At 44.8% G+C, this 26,724-nt stretch overlaps 1 protein-coding gene across 1 annotated transcript in view; it reads right to left on the reverse strand.

Annotated features, from left to right (window-relative positions):
* Positions 1–26,724, reverse strand: part of LOC126299301 (uncharacterized) — a 56,273-nt gene that overhangs the window by 10,934 nt on the left and 18,615 nt on the right. The window contains exons 3-4 of the mRNA XM_049991099.1: positions 25,586–25,800; positions 6,586–7,746 (exon numbers count right to left, since the gene is read on the reverse strand). Of these exons, the coding sequence (XP_049847056.1) occupies positions 6,586–7,746; positions 25,586–25,800 (1,376 nt within the window). The remainder of the gene's footprint in view (positions 1–6,585; positions 7,747–25,585; positions 25,801–26,724) is intronic.

The raw sequence follows: 26,724 nt of genomic DNA on the forward strand, positions 1-26,724 counted from the left end.
AGTGAGTTACTATTTTAGACTAGTTTAATACTTCGTACCTGCACGGTTAAATACATTCGTACTATCGGTAACAAAACACTGAGGTAGTAACAGGTATCACTATTGATATACCGATTTTCTTTGTGGCACCAGACGTATCCAAGCACTCAATGTACGTCGGGCAAGTCAACTAGTTTGATGTCCATTGCGTGGCCATATTTCCCATGGGCCTCGCCTCAGCAGCAGTCAAGTCACTGGGCTGATCACCTCGCCTGAGTTCGCACTTTGCAGTGTCTGCATTAAACGTGCCCACACACAACTTCTGGAAGGCAACAACCAAGGCACCAACAATCGCTTCTTAGACTGCACGCAGGGAACACATTCTGTGGGTGAGCCACTGTTACTGCTCGCCTTTACACACAGAGCGGAGCGCTCTCAGTGTGGGTGAAGGGTGAAGGCGAGCAGCAACAGTTCCTCACCCACAGGATGACTACAAAATTGGTCCCAGGGCCTGCTGCATAGAGCTCCAGGAGGACTGCTGGAGGGTCACGGACACAGGCGCTCTTTACTATAACTGGCGCTGCAGCTATCAGCGACCAAATTCCTCTCGACGGGACTTTTTGTTCCATAAATGATCGAAGATGACGATACAAGTAGAGGGTTGATTGACAGGTCCTTAAGATGGTAAGGTGAGCTTTTCCCACGTAAAAATCGCATTCAGTGTCATGTTACCCACTTGAGCTTTTTGATCCCCAGGTCTCTCCACCGAGGCACGATCAGGAACTTATCAACGCTTCCTAGGCGAACCCGCCCCCACAAGTCTTAAGCAGTTCTGCTATAGTTAACACGTGACATAAAATGCTATTTGGAGCTCAGTACAGTGGAGGAAAACCCAAAGAACCAATAGCAATCTAACTCTCCCCTCCACTCCCTTTACTGAATTCTGAATCCAGCAGCCCAAGCCCCTCTCCCCATTAGAGGTCTGAACTTCATAGGGAGAGGATGATTAAGTTGCAGTATCAAGCACCAGCCACCGCTCCCAGGCATAAGAGTAATGTGACTATTATAAATGGCAGTAAGTAGTAATATGTTACTGTTACTAAATATTCGAATATATACTTACAATTTATTACTGTTCCAGCAGCGCTCCGCCCCCATAACTGGTGGCAGTGTAACTGCTGGATAAGGAAACCCACATACTATGGACCACAATGCCGAAACATTATTAGCCAGAGGGGGGTTCACAATTCATCGAACTTAGCGTCTCAGTTCTAGTGCAAGAACACTGCAGCAGCTGTCGCATCTCGCAGAACCAGAGTCAAGTACCTCATGGACAGTACGACTGGTCGGCAGAACATCGAACGATACTGTATGTGGATCCAAATGAGTAAATCTGGTCCAAAATCTAGGTAATGACCGCCGCGGTTACTGAAATCTAAAATGTCTGGCGTTGATCCGAAGTTCAATATTTATAGTATGAGTGGCAATATATGAGCAGCACGTTGTGTTCTATACATAAGGTGAGTTATGAGTATGATCCTTCCCACACACCAACTGACATTCCAATGGTAGGCTGTGAAGTCTCCATAGTTTATTTTTATGTTGAGACTAAGTTTATTCTAACTTGAAGCGGGTGTGAAACAATACTTAAAGTATTCGAGTGGTGTTTAGTGTGAAGAAATTTACTATGCTATATACAGATTTCTGTATAAAGACAGCGCCATTGGTACCCCTATCTGAGAGCTGCTTATGATGAGTGTACAGACACTGATGAAAAAATAGTGTTACACTGTACACTGGACCAAGTCGAGGAGCGTGTAAATTGCTGCATACCCACTGCGCTGAAGGGTACTAGGACTGGCAAGGTTGAGCCTACAGAGGAAATTCCCATGCTGGTGTTGCACGCTACTGCCAATAATGCCACACAGGCCGAGTTTGATGCTTACTTACAAGGACTATTTTTCAAATTCTTGCTCCACTTCGCAATGCACCTAAATGTATAAATAACATTGTTTTTTCTAAGGAGTACAAGTTTCGTTATAGGCACCTCGCGCATCCCCCTCCACCCCCCCCCCCCCCCCCAATATACTGTCCAGCAACTTATTGATATACATAGATTCTTTATTCCTGCCTCAGAGGCCTCACGCGCCGCCGCCTTTCAGCGTGCCTCTGCCGGCGTATGTGCACACAGCTTAATCTGTGTCACTCATAAACAAGGGTAGACATTCTCCCACAAATTATTGGAGAGTGTAATGTAACTGAACATCGAATGATTAGGAACAGACCTATTTATGTACATGACAATGGACCTCTGAATACTGCGTACGATCAGATTAATATGGCAGATCAATGGAAGCAGAAGTCCAAAGCAAGAGATTTCGTGCATATTTCGAAATAGAAACTCAGTTTGGGAACTCCTACCTTCGTAACTGGTCAGATATTTACTTTTCCTGAGGTACAGAGGAAAAGTTCGAGCATTGAGATCTTTAAGGACAGTGACGGAGAAAATGAAAAGGCTCTGAGCTCTATGGGACAACTTTTGAGGTCATCAGTCCCCTAGAACTTAGAACTACTTGAACCTAACTAACCTAAGGACATCACACACATCCATGCCTGAGGCAGGATTCGAACCTGCGACCGTAGCTGTCGCTCGGTTCCAGACTGTAGTGCCTAAAACCGCTCGGCCACCCCGGCCGGCTGTGACGGAGAAGAAATTACTGTTCTTACACCGAAAAATTAGAGGACATTTCCGAACCCAGCATGTTGCTCGTACAGCGTGCGATTCCCAAGATATCACAGGAGCGGGTAAGTGGAAGCTTCGCTTTGCAGAATTACAAAACAGATGCGACAACACTCGCTACTGTTATTGTAACAGGGTGCACAATCCTCAGACAGTGCAGTTGAGTTTCATGAGAGCTAGGAAGCGTTGTCAGCAGATGTGGTGGTGGTGGTGTTCTCTATAAACTACCAGCTGAGCATCTTCCCATACACAATTCCTGTGGACCTGTAACGAAACTAAAGGAGCACCTGGCTCGTGGTGATAAGAGGATTAATCTGCTTGACAATGTCTATAACGAGCATGATTTAATGTACGCTGCAAATCGAGATGTGGCAGAATGTGAACCTGCAGATAGAATATTGTCCGATAAGGTGAAGCAAATACATCGGCCAATGGATCTAGGCATAGAAAAACTTACTGCGACGTTGAGTTCATGGTAACTAAAGCAATGGGTACCATACATAAATAGGGCTCTGAAATTTCAAACAAATAACGAACGTTGCTCGTCTCCCGTACAAGGACACGGTAGCCCAAACACTGATGAACGCGCGAAAAGCTCAGGAGCAGCTACAGGAATCTGAACTAATAGGATAAGAGAGGCAGTCACAATCACCGATTCCCTATATTTAAAACTATGTGAGGAAGAGCTTCGGCTATTTATTAAAATGTCCCGTTAGTACTCTTACCTAATTAAATTTGTCGAGAAAAAAATATACGAAGACTTCGTACGTGTTTATGTGGAATACTTTCCAGAGAACGATTTGTATATAAAAGGTAATCGTAAATTTAGATAAGTCCTCAACTAATAGTACCCTGATAAGTATAATTAACATTTAAAATACTAGGGTATCGAACCCTAGTTTATTATTCAAATTTCACAGATTCATAGAAAGAGCTATTACCCTAGTTGTTTGCTCCCTAAAGCAGATGAAAGAACCTCTGCTCACGTATTTGATGACAAGCCACTTCACATCTACTGAGAGGCCTTTGGAAGCAGGTGGTATCGAGGATGATCAATGACAGTACAGAAAAGGCGTCAGATTGTCGCGTATGTCGCAGCACACTCGTGAAGTCTGGTATAATCATGTTTAAGGCAATTCCAGTAGGATGGGTCGTCATCAGTTATCATGCGAACAGTGTTGTGATCCTCACATCCTAGGATGTGACTATGGGTCAGTGAAGTGAGGCCACTGTCGAATTAATCTGACAGTGGATTCCCTTCAAGAAGCATGAAGGGAAGACTGCCATATGGCAACCCTCCCATTTATTACTTGCTGTTTGGAGATATCATGGCACCGAAGTCTGTTCAAAGTATCTGACAAATGAACATGTAGAGTTGACTAAAGCTATATTTCTGGAATCTCCATCTCCAAAGTCGGCATGCTGGCAGCCAAATCTGCCAACATGTTAGCATGTTTGTTCCCTCAGTCCCAAAGTGACCTGGGGTCCACACTAAGACGACAAACTGTCCATCTTGATGGAGATCAGAATGGAGATCCTGGATCGTTTCAGATATTGGTGTGCTCAGTGTGGTACTGGTTGACAGCCTGAAGACTACTCCGAGTCACTGCCTACTACGACTGTCTCACCAGCACAGGAACGCAAGTTAAAGAACTTGAGCTGTGGCCAATTCTGTACTGAATACTTTGCATCTTTTCAGGAAGGAGCGTATTTCACTGCACCTTGCATGTGTATAGTCAAAATAATTCGTCTTTCGATCGAAGGGCTGTCAGTTTATTGTGATTTCCAGTGCAAAAATGCATGAAGGATGGCCAGGAACATGTAGCGAAGAATTGCAGTGCTAACGGAATCCTTTGGTGCAACAAGTAGGTCGTGACATATCCGAGTACGGGATGCACATCATGAGGCATATGTGATCACTTCCTGACAAGAGTCAACTGTGGTGAACCGAGTTCAGAACAGAGATAGTATGCGACCTGCTATCATGTTCTCGTCCTGCACCACTGTTGTGGCAGGTGGCTGTCCCAACCTGAAGAAAGGCCACCGTTTGGATGTTCATAGGGGCAGCACTCGTGTACCGCACATTTAAGTAGCAATGTTGGCAGCTTATCTCTAATGGAGAGCCCCAGCCACCATGCCTATGCTCTTCACAGAGCTGGTCTGAAACGCACTTTTTCAAGACTCGCCCCACGCCGGTGTACCAGTTCCAGCATCCCCAATGCTTGAAGTGATGCTGAGTCATATGCTCCCTTAATCAAAATAGGGCTGCTTTGTGAAGCTGTGGAAGTGTAGGACAGTCTGCACTATAGCTGGTGTTACCGAGACAACTAAAATTATTAAGGTGTATTTCTATGAATGTAGCTACTAAAGAGAACATAATCTAAAGCAGTCAGTTTTTGTGGTTGGCGTGTAGTTTTTACTCTAACGATGAAGTACTAAACCCGACTAGTTACGAAGGCACAGTTACCAATTCCGAAAATTATTTCTTTTATGAAGATATCTTTCTTCTTCTTAACCTTCGATACTTTTACCACTGAGGGAGGGGTCACTTAGATGTTACCTGTACGATAGGAAACCTAGGTTTGTTTACAGGTAACTTTCTTTGGATAGTCACATGTATTTATGTTAATGTCGGAAAATGTAGGTAATCTGGAGAATGGTAGACTATCTCAGCATGCATTCGATCTGTTGAATGTTATTCGAAGGCTCGAAACAGCCTTATTAGTTTAATTGTCCCAATCCATCCCATTGTCTAACTACATTTTCTTTGAATATGGAAAGTGCCAACCATTAGGAGCTGACATAACTGAGGGTCATGACACTAAACCTCAAGGTTTTCCGTCTTGCTCATAAGCCCGTCCATCTGGAGTTGCGGAGCGGTGGCAAAATCGTAGCCTTCACTTCTGATGCTATAGGCAAGTAATTGTATGAGAGGCAAACATATGGGTCAGATCAGACTGTAAACCAGAGGGCAGACCAAGGCCCCTAGGCCCATTGTGCGAAGAGGCACCTCCCATGAACGACCGTTTGCCTCTTAATGTTTACGTTACAGGTAACTCAACTAAAACCTATATTGCAGAGCCTGTGTTACGAAGAACTACATAACCTTCATTCGGACATCCATGTCACATTAAGTAACGGCGATATACATGGACAGTGCTAAAATTTGATCTAATGGAACCTCAAAGTATGAGGGTGCCAAATTGTGCTTCTCAGCTTCAGCTTCATAATATACAACTTCTTATAAACGATTTCATGATCACTACCACCATCTGTAAATGATCAACTAACAGTAACCGTGACTACCACCAGTCTGGTGTATGCTACCTATTAACTAAAGGCACCACACTGAATATTTCGAGTATGTGTACTTTTCTGATACTGCACAACCACATGCATCTATGTTTTTATTTTTAAATAGCACAGGACTGCACAATTCAATGTTTCTATTTATAACTGCTAAAATATTCTTGTTAGAATGATTGGGAAGGTGGGAACAATCAGTGTGTCAAGGCGGTCATTTTGAAATTTTTAATATTTACTGGAACAAACGGTAAGTATTTGGACGAAATGTGAATTAAATTTGATGGTTGGCCCAAACCACTGTTATAAGCACAGAAGACCATCTGACGAGCTGCAAGTCAGGTTGACAAATCATACTAACCGCAGTCTGCTATAAAGCTGTCTTATGTACTGCAGGAGCTTTGGTCTAAACCAAAATCAAAATTACTTTGCTCTAGTAACAAAAATTACTTTGCTCTAGTAACAAAAATTTTAAACATTCTTGCTGAATTACATTGTATTGTACCATTTCGTATAATAAAAGTTGTACGTGCAACAAAAACATGGGTGTAGGTTAGACTTACCTTGAGTATCGCGTCCCAGGGTAATCACGAAAGGAAATGTCAGGCGGTGGCTGCGATGGCGGACGCCACGGTCCACTAAGCGCTGGTCGCGGCTCTGGAGGTGTAGCAGGCAGCTGTAGGATGCTGACTTGTTCCGTTGTCACATCTGCTTGCAGTTGTTGAATAACAGCTTCTTCCTCTTGTTCCATTGGCGTGCCGACCTCTACTTCGGCAGCAATGTCTGGAACATTGCTGTCTATCTCCATCCCCAAATCCAAATCGTCTGGCTCAGTGGTGTCCATGACATCCATAGACTCATCTGGTGTCATGTTCACAACTTCTATCTCCGATGACTGGTCCGACAGGCTTTCAGCAGTACCTTCCTGAGCTACATATGACCCTAGGCTACAGACTTCTACGAAAGACTCATCTGATGTGTCACTACCATCATCAACCTGCATAGCTTCATGAGATATGTCGCTGTCATCATCCATAGGCACAGGTTCATTATCAGACTCCACGTTGACAACTTGTATGGTCACCTCTGAAGTTAACATGGAGACCAGGGATTGTGCCGCATCAATTTCCCTCGCTGACCAAATACTGTGATAGCTATGGTTCTGGTTAGCATTTCTCATTACACGCTCACTGCCTTCATACAGACTGGTCTCAGGCAGTATGTCTGAAACGGGAGGCGGCGACCGTGATGAGGGCACAATTTGTACGTTCTCCATTGTGTACTTGCTGACAGATTGCGGAGTCCATTTTTGTAATGATAAGTCTTCCGGTTCTGGTTTGCATGTTACAGAAGAGATAGGACGTGAAGACGACTGTATAACAATCGGCTGCGCCTGTCTGTCTCTGAACAAATGAGTAACGGTGGGACTGACAGGGAGTGTTTCAAACGGCATTGCTTCTGTGCATTTCAACCAATCATAGCTATTTGGCTGTTCCGTGTCAACCTGCGACACCGAAGGAATTATTGGTGGACGGCGAAGAGAATAATCTAGTGGTCCATTTCCGTCAGGCCACAACTCATGGCGACCTTCAGGACACTCGTCGAACCAACGTTCTACCGCACCATATTCTTCGTACTGCATTGCTTCAGCGTAAAGTTTATCAGGACACACACAGAAACCATCTGGATCTTCTTCACAACATTCCCTCAGCCTCTCGAAGCCCCTGGATCAAACATCTTTGTTTATTCATCCAATTTACATCAAAACTTAAATATTAACAGTAACGAGTTCAAGCACAATAAAATGTCTTCAAAGCAGATGCATTAAGCAACTAAAAACGCCGCGAAGTATCTAGAGTCTTCCCCATTACGTTTATCTTCAAGCCAAGCGACAGGTTACGTTAAATTTTAATTTTCAAACTTTAATATACAAATACTCTTCACTCTATCACGTCGTGCACAAAATCGTCACCATGGACCTCGGCACCGGGCGCACATTTCTCAAATCCGCACTATTGACTTACAATCACACCTAATAGTCATTATTAAATCCCCGGTCGCCACTACAATTACGGAGTATCACGATTTCCCACCTTTAACACCTTCATTTGTAAGAAAGTAGCATCGTGATACGGACTGCATGCAAAACCAGAGTACAAAATTACTGCGTAGTTCAGCAAGTAGACGGAAATAAGACCAGGGCATTCTGCATCCAGAAGGATTGTGTGCAGCAAAGTGCTCTGACGTTCCAGTCCCAAGTTAGTTTGGAGTCATTTTTACAAAGTTTCAAATGAACCTCGGCAGAATATTTATGTACGTAACGACTAGTCGCTAGGCTGAACCAGCTATTCCAATATCCCAGTTCGTCTTTTTAACGCTAGATTCGATCAACTCTAATAGCACAAATCAGAATTGATAGTTGCTCAGAAAATCTGAGGGACATCCACTGCTTTTCAGGGAGCTACCCAGAACGTGTTACCACATGGTGAACGGAGGTATAAAATCCCGGTTTTTCTAGTGGATGGTTTCTCCTAACATCTGTATTTTCCCTCTACACGAAGATTAGCGGACATGAGGAAAGTTCGTTGTGCAACGTTACTCATTCAGGTCCTTTTACTTCGATACCTATCTTCTTAATTATCGTGAATGCCCAGAATTCGGTGTTATGTACATTACTCCGTATTCCTGGAGAGCTCACAGCCCACAGGAAAACTTTCTGGAGATGGTACCATGTGAAGTGTCCACGCAACTTTCAGCTACCCAAGTGTTCTTTATCTTACCAAATCACGAACCTGTAGCAGTTGATTTTCCTTGACTTTGTACAAAATATTCACTTAAATACTTTACGTCACTTGGAAAAATCTATTGGTACTAGTCTATCACCAGTGTGCCCAAATTGTGTACATGACGCTGACTCAAAACAATCAAATTTTCACATTTCAAAGAGGCATTCTCGAACTGCTTTTCCAAATGACTGTCGTCGCCATTATTTTAGATTCATTTGAAGTTAATCGTCTTGCAAGTATCAATTATCTGCTGTTTGGAATCTTGTATGTCTTAAGAAGTAATTCCATGGGGCAAACACTTCGCATTACCTAATGTTTGTCATTGTACTCTGGGTGTCTTAACCGAATGTTTAGCCCTTTGTCAGCACTGAAGTGCTTTTCCATGATATCCCAATTTCCTTAAACCATTGTACCGCCTTTGGTACCAACGTAAGTAATTAGTTATGTTCTCCACCATTTTCTGATACACTTTTCGAATTGAACGCAATTTCTGGTGCTTTTTCCTTGTTACCCACCAGCTTAAAAACTTGTACTGCGTTTACAAAAAAATATGCAAATTGTCCTATTCTTCTGCACCTGCCCTGCTATTCTGCACCACGTCATCCACCCACACACTCACTCCCTCGAACTATTGTACCACTAACACCGTAACACCATGTTGATATAAAAAATTTATGCAAATGAAATTGATGTTCTTCACATGTATGGGGTAGTTTTCTTAACTCGCAGCATACTATTGGTCTCTGAAATCGATGGAATGTAGTTTAGACAAAAGATCGCGAATAAACATTCAGACACCAATGCTGCCGACTATGCACACTTTCCCGAAAGTCGGAATGCGCCAGCGGTCCCCGCAAAGTGACAACGTGGTCGTCAGCTGCCAAGTGACATGTGTCAGTTCGGATCTTGCAAGAATGAGGCGATGGCATCTCTTTCGTACTTGCCACCTGAGAAATTCCTGTCGAAACATGTTCACCTAGGCACCGTCGCTGGCGCTAAGACGCATAGCTGCGGTGCCGGTCCAGTGTCGAAAGAGTTGTTCCAGTGCTTCCCAGAACAGCACAGGGTGCATTGTTCGTAGGATCCTAACGTGACTGCCCATTTGTCACTGAATTTAGCCATCAAACTACTACTGCTGCCGCCGCCGCTGGTGTGGGAGCACCGTCCGCCATTGTTTTCTGCGGGCTAGACTTTCAGCGGCAAAATTTTGTGCAGATCGCTACATTGCACCGACAGTTAAACCCCGCCAAAGTTGTCTACCGATCATCAAATACATAGAATACGCACAAGAGTATTGGGAGCCAGAAACAAATTTATCAGTACAACTAAATATTAAGATTGCTGCTGCAGTCTGACACCGATCTGTCTACTGGTAATGTGTCCTCTTGACAGCTGTGGTTCTGGAACGAATCTTAGTATCTCTAGCGCACATAATTTTCCACGTAGAAATCTCTCATACCTTCATGGTTATTGAAGCCCTAAATCTCTATGTTCCCACGATAGGACACACTTCTCTGGTCATACCACAACATAAGCCACTGTAACATTCCACTGCAATATACACACATTCTACACAAACAGTGCAGTTGCATTTTATATCTGTACAGTGCCCGAAATAACTGTGGTATGCTTACACTCACACTGTCTCGATTATCCTCAGGCCTACGACATTATCTGACAGTCCTCGAATCAGCGCTTCTGGAAAGTGTTGCATCCAATCAAGGTTCTCTCAAACAAGAGCTACGTAGGACATGCGTCCAGTACTATGTGTGACAATGAATACTGCCCCCGCGGATGTAATGGTTTGAAAGATATCACCGACCTGGGTTGGTGGACTGTAATCAACATCAGTATCAATGTAACTACAAGGAAAATTCGAGGGTACACTTAGCAGTGCCATGGGGGGGGGGGGGGGGGGGCGGGGGAGGAGGGGGGGACGTATTGTTAAAGCCATATTGCTCGTCCTGTTTGTATACTATAGCAAGTCCAGTTGAGCACTAATTGCTGTATTGTGCAGCTGTTTACGAAATGAATCTGCCACCAATTACGTTGGAATCACAATTCACCACGTCCGGTATATCCATTACGCCTAGATATACGTTAAGTTATACGTGAATTGTTTATTTTCCACAAACCTATATCGCAACCTAAGCCACGGTACATTTACGTTCAAGCAGCACCATAACATTTCTATCAGTTATAGGGGTATAAAAAAATTGGCACGTCCACACTTGCACCAGCATTGTCGATGAATAAAGATTGTGATCACAATTTAAAGAAGCCCGAGAGCATCTTCGATTTATCGATTTCACCACTTCCACGAAACCTTTCGGTATTTTTACGGGAGGAGCAGATAGGTGGAGAAACCGCGAAACTGTTGTAGTCTAAGCCAATTTTTAAGTTCATGTTGCTAAGCATCATACCTGTTTAACACTGGAGCAGGAGGAGGAGGAGGAGGAGGAGGATCACCGCGAGACGGACCAGTTGTTTAAAATGGCGGAATTGAGTTACTAAACACAGTGCCTGTTAGAGCGTCATACAAAGATTTTGTTTGTTGCATGTGCGAGGAATGGTGACAGTGATATAGCCCTGTTTAGAGCCTTTAACGTGTGTTAGCTGAATTTTCAAAAAGGAATATTTTCATATCTGGAAACCTGCTATAAGCCTGAATACAAAGAATGCTTTATTATAAGTGTGCAATAGATTTTTGTCGGTCTCTTTCAGCACACTGGGTTTATGTAACAATAATCACCATGAATCCATCGTAATTAAGTTATTGTACTTAAAGTTTATCCTGGATGTCTGAATGAGGTAATACCGTAGTTCTCAGAAGCGGTAGTAAGTGTAGAGTGCAAAGTATGCTTTCGTGACTTCCTCTGCACCAATTTCCATACATTCCATATATGGCCTTGAATCCCTAAATTGTTAAAAAATATTCGACACATTATCCAAGTTGTTTAAACAATATTCCATACACAGCAATCTATTTCCCTGCAAATGGCCGATCAACTGAGTTTTTCCACCTATTTCCTGGGGGTGGGGGTGGGAGAGGGTTGGGTTTACCAGAGGGGATAGGTCAAATAATTGATCAATTTCATTGCGTAGTTCAAACAGATACGAATGAGGGGCTCTTCGAACAAATCAGACCTAGAAGTGTACCTGTAGCAGGTGGGAGAGGGGGTAGGTTGGAGATTTTTTGAGGGGTGAGGAGTGGGAGGGGATGGGGCACAATAGGTAATGTGTCTGTCAAAGGGGAACAATAGGTTTGCCCTTGAGTGCATAGCTGCCCATGAGGTAAGCAACACACAAACTGCACCAGCACCCCTGTTGCCCACTATTGCCAGGGATGGCTCATTACCCAATATGGTACGATCGATACAGTGGCGACTTTAGACTGATTTGTTGGAAGACGAAGAGTAAGGCCATGGAGCCGTTTGCTTCATACTGCAGAGTTCAGAAGGCACAGTATCCCACCAGATGTTCTATCTCTGAGTCCGTGGAGCGGTATCTTCATACGCACAATGTGTACAGGATGGCGAAGCAGAATGTTGGCTGAGTAGTTTTCAGCCAATGTCGGTGAGTCCCACTGATACTGAAATAATTTTGAACCCAAAGTTAAGTGAGCACGTAGCACCACAAATGCCAGAGATTGTAAATAGTTGACTACACGGTAATGGGAGTACTATCCATCAATAGCCAGGAAATAGCTGTATCACTACAATTCTGAAAGGGTAGAGGATGGTATATTTAGTAATACGTGGTGCTCGTAATGGATGGCTATCAGCTCCATCGAAAGAAAGCTCCTGCCATCGTTTATTGTTCCTGACCATTATGAGGTATTGCACATCCCCATCTGTCCATGGTTACAGAGCCATCAGTGTAAACGACCGTAACATCCTGATATTCTAGCAGTGAAACATGCGCTGCAATACCATGAAGGTGATGAACGTTTTATCCTTAAAACCATCCCACCTTGATTCCTGATATGCTTTTCGCGTTATGCTAAGTGTAGGAACTGCTCATCGTAATAATTCCAGGTTTCAAACAGGATTTTGTCAAAATTCCTAGTACTTACGGGTTGCTGCTAATTTGTAAGGCTAATGAACACACGCATCTGTGTCCAACGTTTCTGTAGTGCACATTGTCAATCTCACCAATTTAGCTGTCAATGTGTTGTACACCAGGTGTTCGAAGGTTTCCCTTCATGAGTTACTCTTTTTTGCTGAAGCCTCAGAAAGAAGAGTGTCCACTAAAAGTGGATTGATCCAGCCAAGGGAGTCAAACTATAAAATAATGAAGTTAAAACACACACTAAAAGGCATGAAAGGTGAGACCAAATGTAGAAACTGAAAAAAAGGGTGCTGTCTTTCGATGACTTTAGTCTTGGGGGTCACAGACTGAAGAGATGTCCAAACCAATACCACCACCACCACCACCACCACCACCACCACCACCACCACCACCACCACCACCACCACGAGTATAGCTAAACATTTAATCAGGAACTAAAAACCACTTTCACAATTGAGAGGATCATGTTCAACCATCCATGAATCTGCTGTTATTGAATGTAAGGAATGTGGAAGAGTGTACTTATCATGAATGGCCAAAAGAAGGGGACATTTCACCGGTATATGGTATATCGTCAGTCTGGCTTCACAACCAAATAGTGGTGGTGGTTTGTTACATAGGGTGATAGTGATTACAGCGGAGGACGCTCAACAGCATACCGCTGAGATTCTGAAAATCCATAGAGGGATATCAATTAACTTGAAAACTACAGTTGATCCCATCACAGGAATCTTTAAGCAACCCTAAGAAGGTGAGCTTCACAAAAGCCCGTAATAAAATCCCAGTGGGACACAGCAAGATAACTAAAATTATAGATGAAATATCTGGAAAGATGCTGTTAAAGAAGGGACCAATAACCATGGCTTAATGACTCAAATACATAACCAGCCATTGACTTAAGATCTCACACCCAGTATTTTGCACAGAATTCCTGACACCAGATAAGACACTAACACCACTAGCCTTGTTATCAATTAAAGTAGAGGGAAAATCCTGTGGAAGAACCAGTTCAACCTTCGGGTCTTCATATAAAACACATTCAGTTAAAAAATTTCGATTGACAGCTGTGTCTCGCATCTGTCCATTGACACATTACTTCCTCTTACATCAGTGTCCCACTCTGAGCCAAGTAAGGGCTATTTCATTACACCCTTACGAGCAGAAGGAGGTCATCCCATCGTCGCATTGAAGCCTTAATGGGAAGCAGTTTATTATTCCTCACTCTCAGCCACGGACACTCACCAACAGATGACCTTTCTGATCACAAATGAAGTGACAGCTCGCAGAGCGACTGAACAGCGAGCAGTAGGGTTGGATGGATGGGATGAGATGGATGGAGTAAGCCACCTTCGTAGCAGCGTCAGCAAGTTCATTCCCTGGGTGCCTGTGCACACAGGTACCCAGGGAGTGAACTTGCTGATGCTGCTAACAAGGTGGCTTACTCCATCCATCCAATCGCTGCTATGGCTCGTTACCTTATCTAGCCGAGTAAAAGGGAATGCTGGGAGCGCTATGTTTCCTGTCTGGGATGTTGGTTCGTTGCAGTTCTGGTCCCAGCTGTGTAGCCTTCTTGGCCACTAGCGTCTTTACCTCAAAGGTGCTCTGTGAACTGAACCATTAGTCCTCACAGAATACCTCCTGACGCACTATGCGATTGCATCGGCGTCCTCTTTCTACCCTACTACATGTCTCCGGTAGAAATGCAGAGTGGATTAGACCCTGTCATTCATCCTGCACCACACTGAACGCTGTAATGAACTGTGAACTGAGTGGGAGTTTTTGTATGCTTTTAGCTCCTCAGGAGACAGAGCCGAAGGCCTGGATTCTATCCACAACCAGATGATCCAACCCTAGGACGTTCCCCAGAGGCCACAGCTCCTTGTCTTGTCTTGTCTTTGCAAGAGAAGGAGAGCGTCCCGTACCTGCCATCATGCTATCTGCTGAGTACATCTGTCGAAAAGAGAGAAGGGCACTTTGAGAATTAGAGCAGATTATAAAGTTTTTGGCACGACACCATCTCGTCTACTACATTGCTCTCAGGACAGCAAGTAATTGTGCGTAATGAAGTGAAAACTGCTCTGGGAGCCCTGTCCTGTGGGCTATGTCAGGGAACATGACAGAACAACCGAAAAATCTCCCTGCTTAGGACCATCCATGTAAACAGCAATGAAATCTGGGTGGCTACGTAAAACCTCATTAAATGTAATTTTAAAAACAATGTCTAGGATACAATGCTTCATGTAAGCGGTCAATTCTAAAAGCAATCTGGACCTTGGTAGTAGCCAAGGATACGCCCGCCTCTACCCCTGGATTTGGACTTTAATGCCTCCCACTTTTAATTCTAGGGTCTCCCTTGCACAGACACCAAATGGCCATGTTGCTAGTGGCCAATGATCGAACAGCTGTTCAGTGGCGGTTGAAGAACGTAGTTGGTTGCTAGCGATGTAGGAATGGGCAATTCAGTATTTGCTTGCAATACCACAAAAAGAAAACGTCCAATAGACGGTGGTGGCTCACCAGCCTTTGCATAGTAATTAACAGGACTAGTGCAATAGGCCCCCTTTGACAGCCTAATACCCTCATGGTGAATTGCATCCAGCATTTTAAGGTATGGAGGCCTTGCTGACCCATAAATGTGACATCCGTATTCGAGCCAGGGTCGCACAAAGGCCTTATGCATTTGGAGCAGAAGTGCCCTGTTAGCTCACCAAGAGCTATAACTGATATTTCAGGATATTCAAGGCTTTGAGACATCTGAAATTCAGTTCTTTAAGGTAGGGCAACCATGTTAACTTCTTATCGAAGACAAACCAAGATACTTCCCCTTTTCCTTAAAAGTGAGAATTATGTCCCCACAGGTAGTGGGAACGATTAAAATCAACACAAACTGTTTTCTCTAATAAGACAGACTTGTGATGTAAGACCATTCCTCCAACCGTCTGATCGTTAGCTACAACTGCCGAGTAGCCGTGGCAAGGCTCAAGGATTCACATAAGATGGGAAAGTCGTCCACGAACAAATAACGTAGAACTGGACGTCGCAGTGTGGATGTAATACTGTTGGTTGCAACGGCGAAAGCCGTGAAGATACACTCCTTTGAGTGGACACCACCCTCTTGCTTAGAACGGTCAGACTGGACATTCCCAACCTTGCACCTGAAGTATCTGTCCGAGGGAATGGACCATATGAAGTTATACATACGTCCACAGAAGCCCCAATGATTGAGCTGCGGCAAAATAATATGCCTCCAGGTAGTATCATAGGTCTTTTCCAAATATAAGGAATCACCGATAAGATGTTGCTTATGAAGGGAAGCTTATTGCAGCTTAGAGCAAGGTTAGGTTATTGAGCGTGGAGCGATACCTCCTAAAGGGAAAATGGGAGCGACTGACGCTGTTTCAAGAGCCCGACTAGGCGCTGATACACCACACATTAGTGGTTTTCCTACGCAGCTTGTCAGGCAAACAGTAAGATAACGACAGGGGTCTCTCCAATCTTTCCCTGGTTTTGAAACTGGGATTAGAATACATTCTTTCAACGAGCTGGGAAAGTCGCCAATTGTCCAAATTTAATTGAAGAGCTGGAGGGGGACCTCCGACCATCAGTCCAGCTGTTGCAACATGCTGTAGGTTATCAGGTTATCAGGTTATTTCCAGGGGTCGTATCACAAGTAACTGTAAATGCAGAATCCTCCTCCCGAAGAGAGGGGCTGGTTGTATTCTTCCATGTCGATGGAATGGAGATCAGTATCAGCCTTCTCCTGTGCGTCCTGATAGCGATGGAAAGTGGGATCCTGGCTGTAATTAGCCGTAATGGATTTATGTGAATCCGTCTTGTCTTAGCTATATCCCCACTACACAGGATGAAACATTCTGTAAGACTAGTACGATCTGTTAGCATAGAACAGTTGACTCTTCATGGAAGCTGAAGGAAGAGCGCCAAATTACCTTGATTGTATATATTTTTTGTTCAGATTGACAGATCTACATATCTGCAGCTGGAATCGTGAAAGGTGGTTGTTAGTATCTGCTTCTCTAGCCAAATGGTCAGCCAGTTCATTCCCTGGCATGCCCACACGAATTGCGAACCAGAGAAAGATTAGCAGGTGGTACATCAGAGGGCAGAGATCAAAGGTTGACGAGAGTAACGTCAGTCGATGACCTAGGCCTGAGAAACAATATGGAAGTCTTTGTAAACCTCTGCTGTGAACACACTGCATGGTTTCGGCAATAAATGGTGCTCTAAGCCAGTAGGAGGCGTCAAAGCATATCCCACCTTATAGATTGTTCTAAAACAATCAGTGTAGAAGATGATGGCAACCCGGAACTCTGCAAAGATGGCACACACAAGAGATAGGAAAACCATAGGCGTGACAGTCTGTACGACATTGGAATATATTCGTCCTAATCCATGATCTAGGCACCATTTATGGGGGGAGGGGGGGGAAGATTTGTGGGGGCGGGTATGGGAGGAAATACATGGGGTGCATTACAGTGTGTGGAGATAGATGGAGATCCAGACATGGAGAAGTGAGACATGTGCCAACTGGCGATGAAACCCATGGGCAGGTGTCAGGTGGAAGACCTCTCACTGGCAAAGAGCAAAGTGTACACAGGATGGTCAGGGAATTGTATGGCGATGGTGTAAGAAACATCGAGTTGGCTCTATCATATGTCTATCGGGGAATCCTCGCTTCATTGACAAGACTCAACAGGACGAGAGTGAAACGCGACAATAGCCAGAGACACGACACAATGGTGAACAGGGTCAAGCAGTTTAAAAGTGAAAATAGCTGAGATATCGGTCTGACTACCATAATCTAGTCTGGACGAAACCATAGCACAGTGGAGATTGGTGGATCAGTCTGCACCCAAAGATGTATGGGCCAGAAGGTGGAGAGCATTAAGTTTCCACATACATGTAATCATTAGGTGGCGAATGTGGGGCAGCCATATCGGCTCATCACAAATCAGGTTTAAGAAATGGGACTGTGCTAGAATGTAGAGCAGCTGCTGGCTTAAATAAAATTCGGGACTGGGGTGTACTGTGGGTTGATGAAAAATGAGTAATCCACGTTTAGGGAGTAGAAAACAAAGCCATGGGAGGAGGAAAACGTAGAGACAGGATGGCTGGTGAATTGGAGCCAGCACTCAGCACATGCTATGGAGTCGAAGCTGCACCAGATGCAAACATCTGTACAACGCTGGGGTAACCAGAGGTCACAAGACCATTAATGGCACAGAGGAGGAGTGAAACACTTAGCATAGAACCCTGTGTTATACCGTTCTCCTGAATCTGAGGGGCGCCGAGTGGAGTGTCAACTCTTACCCAGAAGAGCTGGTGGGATACACGTAAGCCCCAGCCATTGTGTGGTATCTAAAAGGTGACAGCACCAAGCCATGCCAAACCCCCTTATGTAGGTCAAAGAAGGCAATTACAAGGTGCTGGCAGTGAGTAGAAGCCTGTCGGATGGACGATTCCAATCTGAGTAAATAGCCAGTTGGAGACCGCACTGCCCTGAAGCCACATTCATGTGGGGACAAAAGGCCCTGAAATACGAGTATCCTACTTTATCTGAAGCTGACCATCCTCTCGAGTTGTTTGCCAAGAACATTCGTCAGGCAAACTGGGTGGTAGCTGTCTAGAAACACAGGGTTCTTCTCAGGTTTGAGGAGATGGGTGATTATACTGTGTCGACATTATGACAGAAAAGCACCTGAGAGCCCAATGTGGTTGAAGACCTTGAGGAGCTGTGGCCTCTGGGGAATGTGTCCTAGGGTTGGCTCATCTGGTTGTGGATAGAATCCAAGCCTTGGGCTCTGTCTCCTGAGGAGCTAAGAGCATACAACTCCCACTCAGTTTACAGTTCATTACAGCGCTCAGTGTGGTGCAGGATGAATGATGGGGTCTAATCCACTCTGAATTTCTACCAGAGAAAGGTAGTAGGGTAGAAAGAGGATACCGATGCAATCGCATAGTGCGTGAGGAGGTATTCTGTGAGGACCAATGGTTTAGTTCACAGAGCACCTTTGAGGTTAAGACGCTAGTGACCAAGAAGGCTACAGAGCTTGGACCAGAACTGCAACGAACAAGCAAACATCCCAGGGAGGAAACATAGCGCTCCCAGCATTCCCTTTTACTCGGCTAGATAAGGTAACGAGCCATAACAGCGAGACACTTAAAAACGGAAGGTTGGTGTGTGAAGGGTGTCGCTTAACTCAATGCAGCGTCCGTCGGCGGTCCTTTACAGCGACTGACGTTTTTGGTCTACACAGTGTACTAGTCGACGACGAGGGGGACCTATGGATTCAGGGACAACAGTGCCAGAAGCATGGAGAATAGTGAGATGCCTTGCACGACTACATCAAGAGAATCCGAGAGGGAGGTGTGAAAGTGCACAGCAGACATATATGAAGGACAATTGGCCCTAGACAATGCCCAACATGCAGGCCTGTCTGCCTGGCAGCAGCTGAAGAACTGTACAATCACTTCATAGTGGTCACTGTCACAAAGACCACCATGGGCTGACCATTGTAGGGAAGCTAGGAGGACAGGGGTGGAGATTGTGAGATTGATAGGAGTAAGGTGCCATGATTGGCACTGTAGTGGGTAGGGGAACCATCACTAGGGAAATCGAGGTCCTTGATATGTTGGTCACCCATTGAGGTGACACTCTTCCACAGTAGGCATTGGGAATTTAAATCCCTAAGAAGGAGAAACGGGGCCAGAAGTTGCTGGATTAATGTAAATACTGCAATGGAAGGCAGTTGCCTACCTGGTGGGAGGTAGACACTGCAAATGAGGATTAGCAGAGTCGTTAGCACTGTAACCACGATCACTTCCAAGTTCGTGCATGGGAGGATCCAATCACTGGATGATTGTGTGGCGAGAGTTCAGGTTAGACATGAAGCTGAGACGAGGGGTATGTAACCCTGTCAGTAGTCATGGTCAAAGATGGTGTGACATCCCTAAATAAGATGTCACACTCAGGCTGTAATGGGAGGATGGCGCCTCTGGGGGGGAGGGGGGAGGGGGGGGAGGGGGGAGGGCCTTGTTATGGGATTTATATTCCTCCTCCTGCTCCTTTTTCAGAGGTTGAGGGGGCTGGGCACAGGGGGAGTAGAGGCTTCTGCAATATCTGGAACCGAAAGAGCGGGCGACCGAGCGGCACACAGATGATACATCTCACGGCCAAGTGGTGAAAAGAGTCTTTCGGCCTGAGAGACGCCTGAGAGAGGGGTCCCAGGAGGAAGACCTATCACTGGCAGGCGCTGAAGAAGGGACACTTCGTATGCTGCTCCAACCCCCCTGCTAAAGAATGGGTAGTCTTGGTAACTGAATGGGAGGGCCGGGAGGAGAGGGAGATGACGTGGGGTAACGAAAATGTACAAGGATGAAATGAAGCAACAGAGGAAGAAGTTTAAGATAATGACACTTAGTGTGTAACTTTTTGCGAGCTTCTGCATAAGGGACTTGTATTCTTGTATCTTTTTTCTCTTGTAAGCTGGTCAGTCCAACAAGTGAGGTAAACGTCAGAACAATTGACATACCACATGGCAGAACACAGGGACTTCCCTCATGGAGTGGGTGGCCATTGTCACCACACAAAGGTTCTACCATACACCAGGATGACATATGGCCGAAGTGTAAATACTGAAAGCACCGCATAGGTGGATGAACGTATGGCTTCACATCACATCTGTTGCATGTAACCTTTACTTCCTCTGGGAAGGTATCCCCCTCAAAATCCTGAATGAAGGTGCCATAATCACTGTGGCTGTCTTTGCATCACTTCTGCACACGTCAAACAAAATGAATGCCATGCCGCTCCAGATTAACCTGTATTTCCTCGTATGTTTGCAGGATGAGGTCCCTATGAAAACTCACTACCTGGACCATATTCAGAGAGTGGTAAGGCGTAATAGACACACGGACACTGCCAAGACGATCACAGCAGGATGAGCTGCAAATTTGGTGACAAAAGACGATATGATCAAAAGGGAGCCCAACCAAATCATGCTAAGAGACTCCACTTCATCGAACTTGTCTTGTTAATTCTTCACGAGAAACAAAGAAACAATGGCTTCGTGGTGATGAATGTGTCCCCAACCGTACTAGTAGAAAATAAGTAATGGGGACAGTGCTACATCTGAAGACTGCGAGCCTGGCCATCCTCCCATTGCTTAGCAAGAGAAAGGAAGGATGCTGGGTCTTACAAAGCAGCATTACATGAGCGTTCACCATTTGAAGAGATGGCCATTCGAGAACAGCCAGACTTTATACGCTTGATGCACCAAGCATCTGCTCTTATAGCACCCACTCCAACCAGGGGCTCTCCCCAGTCACAACCCAGCCACAGCAAAGTCAGTCTGGCACGGTAGGTGTTGCCCAGAGTTCCAATGCTCATAATAGGTATGCCACCACGCCTTGGCATACATGGGGAAGGAACAGCTCAGGTATCAGTATTGTGATTGCTGTGTTGTCAGGGGGGGCTCAACCATATGGGTACTTTACAGTCCCACAACACGGACTAGCTACTTGTGCTGGTGACCCATCAGGGTGGAAGAGGGCTACAGTAGGGAAGGGAGAGGAGAAGGTAGAGGGCAAAGGGATCCACATCATAGATGCTATACACTGAGTTCACCATATGGCTCACACTAGAAAAAGGAAATTTTGATGTGGATGTCAAACATGAAACAGGGACCTAAACGCCAAAGAAGGATGGAAAAATATGAATTGCAACCAATACAGGAAACCAGATGGCTACCCAGGTCTACATGAATCAGAGAGAGGGGAAGGAGGGGGCAACAGGGATGGAGTGAGGAGAGGAGTGGGAGGGCAGGGTGAAGTAAATGCAACCAGGGAGGAAAGTGTCGGCACCAATATCTTGGGGCCCTGGACGCATCATTCACTATCTCACGAAAGAGCCTTGAGCCGCCATGGGGATAGAACCATGCTTAATATATGTGGTCTGCATACATAAATTCAGTATCCATGACATTTCATCGGTATCTAATGACAGTTCAGTTATCACTCTGTCCATGGTATAACCACCTCTAACATGTTCCTACGTTTACCGAACTAGAAATATTACCATGTATATATGATCAAGTCTGTTGACATCTTAGTCACTTCCTCCCCTCTCCCTCCCTCTTCACTATTTTTAGTGCAACTAACACAGTAAAACTATGAAGGACAAGAATATCACCAACGTCACCTGGTAGAGAACTGAATAAGCTACATGTAAGCACGTTGACATTGATCATGTGTGATGATCCCCTTAAAAATACATTTACTATTCCACTGGAGCAAACGACAAGTTATAGGCAACTTCCACAGACCTGCGTCAAGTTTTGTTGTCTTTACTGGAGGAAGACAATATCAACTATCAGTCGCAACGACATTGTGTTTTATGCATTTTCGTTTCGTTGCAACACATCTAAGCGGTGTATGACTGTGTACACAGACTTTTTTCCTATCGTTACTTCGAAGTCATCACGTGCTACACCAGCATTAATCCATTTGTATCCCTTGGCTCTGACAAAGTTGGACATCGAATGGTGTCAATTATGCTGCTGCTTCTCGAAACACACAGGATGGTTGAAATGAAATAGTGTTTCTTACTGACAAAATGCTGAAGACATCGCAACGTACGGACACAGAGTTTGCAGTACTGTGGGGCATTTTCGAACAGTTGCCCGAAGGAGATCACCTTTACATTTAATCTCGTCTTCCACAGTGATGTGAGTGTTCCTTTTCCACTCATCCCTCTTACTGCAGTCTTGCAGATGTTCCCCATAAGGTCTTGCTCCCACCAAGACACTCCATCTCGAACACGTTATGTCAGTATCATTATTTGATCAACCATGTAACAGTGGACAGGTGTTATGGCAAATACGCTGTCAATATGGGGCCATGTTCTGTAGTAAACCTCATAATTGTCGATAGTGCAATATATTTTAGTAATTTATTCAGCTCTTCCATACTTTTGACACCAACAAATGACAGCTGCATGCTTCCCCATTCGTGTATCGCCAATACACCCTCTTACTACTTTGCAAGTAATATATAGTAGATTGACAATGTAGATAGGTAACTGCAGTACATCCGTTCATTGTTAATTCTTTGACATACGCACCGAAGTATGCCAGACAGCTCCCTACACCGATGCACTTATACTATATAAAAATATCTAGCACTTCGATCGTAATGCTGAATTTACAATTGTGATTGAGTATCTTTCCCTATGTGAGTTGGAATCGTGGAGTATTGAAGTATCTCCTGCACTGTCTGACCACGCATTCCCACTGTACCATCCTCAATTTAATTCACAGCTGACCAGAAGTAGGTTACTACCACCACTGCATTCCGCACCTCATGAAGGAACAGTAGGTAACTGCTGTTCAGCCAAGACTGTTCCACACCTATCTTACAGCACCCATGGAAGTGCACAACATCTCACCCAATGAGTTCCTGCTGCGGAGGTTAACACTCCTTACCGGTTTATACTAGGTATTAGAGTGTTGTCATGATAGTTATTAAGTAACTTGGGGCTTATGCATGATGGAGCTCCAGATGGACGCCATTCGAAGCATTATATGTAAATCAACTGTGCACTCAGTTCTGAAATACTGTCTGTGTCTGGCGCCAGTACCAACAATGTACTGGCATGGCATACCTGTGGCTTTTGACATACGAACTTACACAGCATGTTGCACTCTAAATGGAGAAGTGTCCTCCACATACAACAACTGTCATGCAAATGTGTACAGCGGGTTTTTAGTACCTCAGTCCCCCCCTTCACTGACTTAATCATTGCAGTTCTTAAACTGGAGACTACATGGCTGGAGAACTTTGTCCATCGACCAGTTCTATAGTTGTCATCGTTGAATGTCGGACCACAGATCACGGAATGCACGTTCGTAGGTCAACAGGACAATCATGTCCCACCTGACCGGTTTGAGGTAGTCCAGCATGCATTAATATGGAAATGACTAGTCATTCCACTCATACCACAGAGTCAAGTTGTGGAAAACAAGCCTATCGAAGTGCCCCACTATATTGACTAAACCACCTCTATCGCCATATTTAATTCAAGTGGTGAGGACCTTCATTCGACAATTATCATCCATCGTTCCATACTGACGGTCATTCAAACTCTCAGACATAACACTTTAAGGAACTGTTCAGACCTCTTATGACTCCAAATTCACATATTATAGACGAAACTTACAATACATTTAGTATACATTGCTAAGGATCTGACTGTGTGGAACACTTTCGGCTTTTCCAGACTTGGCCAACCATAGACTGTTCAAAAAACCAGGACATCAGGGGTGTCGGGGTTAATTGATTGATCAGTTAATTCGCGTAATTTTCTATCAATTCTTTGTGAAGACTGCACCATGAACAGTTATTGTGTAACTAACACTTCCATCTGGTTGCTGGTACCACTGATTTACCATCTCACTGTAGGTCTATGTCCCATCGAACTAAGCAATTCTGAATGCCTTTCGCATACAATCTTAGCTCCAATGAAATTTAGTTGAGCTAGTTTGGGATGTAAGCTACTTTGGGTTTCTACAAGTTAGTATGTAATCCCGCTCTTCTCTGAGGGACCATCTGTGTGTGCCAGAGGGTAGAAAATTTTATTGATCATATGCTTTCTGTAACTTATTAGAAAATTTTAGCATGGGTAGAGTTCCGTTACAAACTAAAGCCACTACACATTCTTATGTAGGGTCGATCATTCAATGCTTGCACACAACAGAAGTTGTAAAACTGAAGGTTCGTTAGAGCACCACAGAACTTTCAAATAGACCTGATCTTATTAGAAGCGCTACGCCCTGCCTCCTCCTGACATTTGAAATGGTTTTACCGAATGAGGTAGATGGTACCTACCGTTAAACATATACTGCCAAATGAGGCACTTTTCAACTGTCAGATAAAAGCTGTGTATTCCAGGTTAACATCAAGCGCCGGCACGTCGGCGTGAAGCTTAACAGCAGAAAAGACTGACTACGTTAACCAATAGTACGCTGACTTGGACCGCGCCGTGACAGGAGCGGCCTCTATCCGAAAAGACTAAGCGCCGCTCCAGCTAGCCTTGGCCGCACTAGAAGACGAGTCGTCATCTTACTGTTATGCTGAGACTTATTTATATCCATTGCTTAAATGGAAATTGTATTTATCTAAGGACATTGATATTTACATGTCGCCAAATGCTTGCGACATTTCATTGTGAGAAATGCCAAATTAAGTATTGTCAATTGAATTACTGTGGAACTCCATTAATGTCATTTGCTCATATGCTGTCTAGCTATCCGAGGAAACAGCTTCCTAGGCACCCTCTATTACACGAGTGGGCAGGATCCCACACTGTGATTGGACCAAATTACGAGGAACAACCGGGGGTTGAATGCAGACCTATTTGTAGTCTTACACTTACTGACCGAGACACCAAGTCACAATAAGCAGCAACACTGTGCGACATCACCGAAAACGTTAGATTTCCATTTATCTATACTCTTAGCCTAGGTGATTAAACTTTATTAGCAGTCAAGTTCTTGTACGTTTCTTAACAGTAGATACCACTTCCATTTCAGTATGGATAATTCTGAAGTATATAGTAACATCCAGGTCCGAAACATCATTGTGAGGGCTCAACAATAGTATTAAATAAATGCCTGATTAGAGTAAATTTTACCTGTCCCGCAATCTCGCTGCATTCAGCAAGGCATATCTGTAGAGCGAGGGTTCCGTACGTCTCGCCACATACCGCAGTCGTAGCGGGGGGACTGGGGACAGATCGATGGCTGGTGTGTGAGTAGGTGGCCCATCTGTGGAGGTGGCTGGAGTGGGCGTCGGTGCACCTCGCGTGCCACGCTGCTGTTCCTCGCACGCTCGCGCCCCCGCCAGCGCCTGCAAATCATCATCGCAACCAAACGTTATCTGTCACTGCTCACACTACCAGTTCCATGGAAACTGTTTTATTAGTTTTTTAGGGCGCAAAAGAAAGCTGGGGTCATACACGCCCAAGTCACAGATAGAGAACACGAACACAGTTGAGTTAAACGACTATACATCAATCCCAATTGACAAGAAGATAGCTAAAAACCGGCAGGGTTAAGAATGCACCACACAAACGGAAGTCCAATACTAAAAATTATTGGGCCTTCGCCATAATGACTCAGCAGATAGAAGTAAAACGCGGTTGACAGCCACCGTGTCATTCCCTGAAATGGCTGATAAGACGGCCAACCCAAACTGGAACGTAAATAGTTAAAAAGAAAGAGCACTCCTTCAGGAAGTGGGAGACGGTTGAAATTTTGGACAGAGTGGTGAGATAGCGTCACTCAGCAAAGGACGATGGCTGAAAGAGCAATGCCCAATACGCAACCGAGATAAAATAATCTCCTCCCGGCACAAGGGCTGACAGGAGATAGTCCAAGGCACTGGGAGAGGCTTCAGCCTAAGCTTATTCCTGTGAAGGAAGGACCATTGGTGATGCCAAAGGGACACCACCACCTGACAGATGGCATCACAGAAATAAGAGGGAATGTTGGCACTCCTGGGCTGAGGTACAAGGACTCCAGCATTGGCAGCAGCTTCAGGAGCCCTAACTGGTAGACCGACATGGCCAGGAACCCACAGAAACACGACACTGGCTCCAACGAGAGTGAGCAAGTAACAATTTTCCTGAACCCACTGCACTACGGGATGGGTAGTGTAAGTGCACATAGACTTTGAAGGGCACTGGTTGAGTCTGAGCAGGAGACAATTGAAGAGCCTGTGTCGCCGGATGTACTCCTTGGTCTAATGCAGGATGAAGAGCTCGGCTGTAAA

Source organism: Schistocerca gregaria, chromosome X (assembly GCF_023897955.1).
Source record: "Schistocerca gregaria isolate iqSchGreg1 chromosome X, iqSchGreg1.2, whole genome shotgun sequence".
NCBI lineage: Eukaryota > Metazoa > Arthropoda > Insecta > Orthoptera > Acrididae > Schistocerca > Schistocerca gregaria.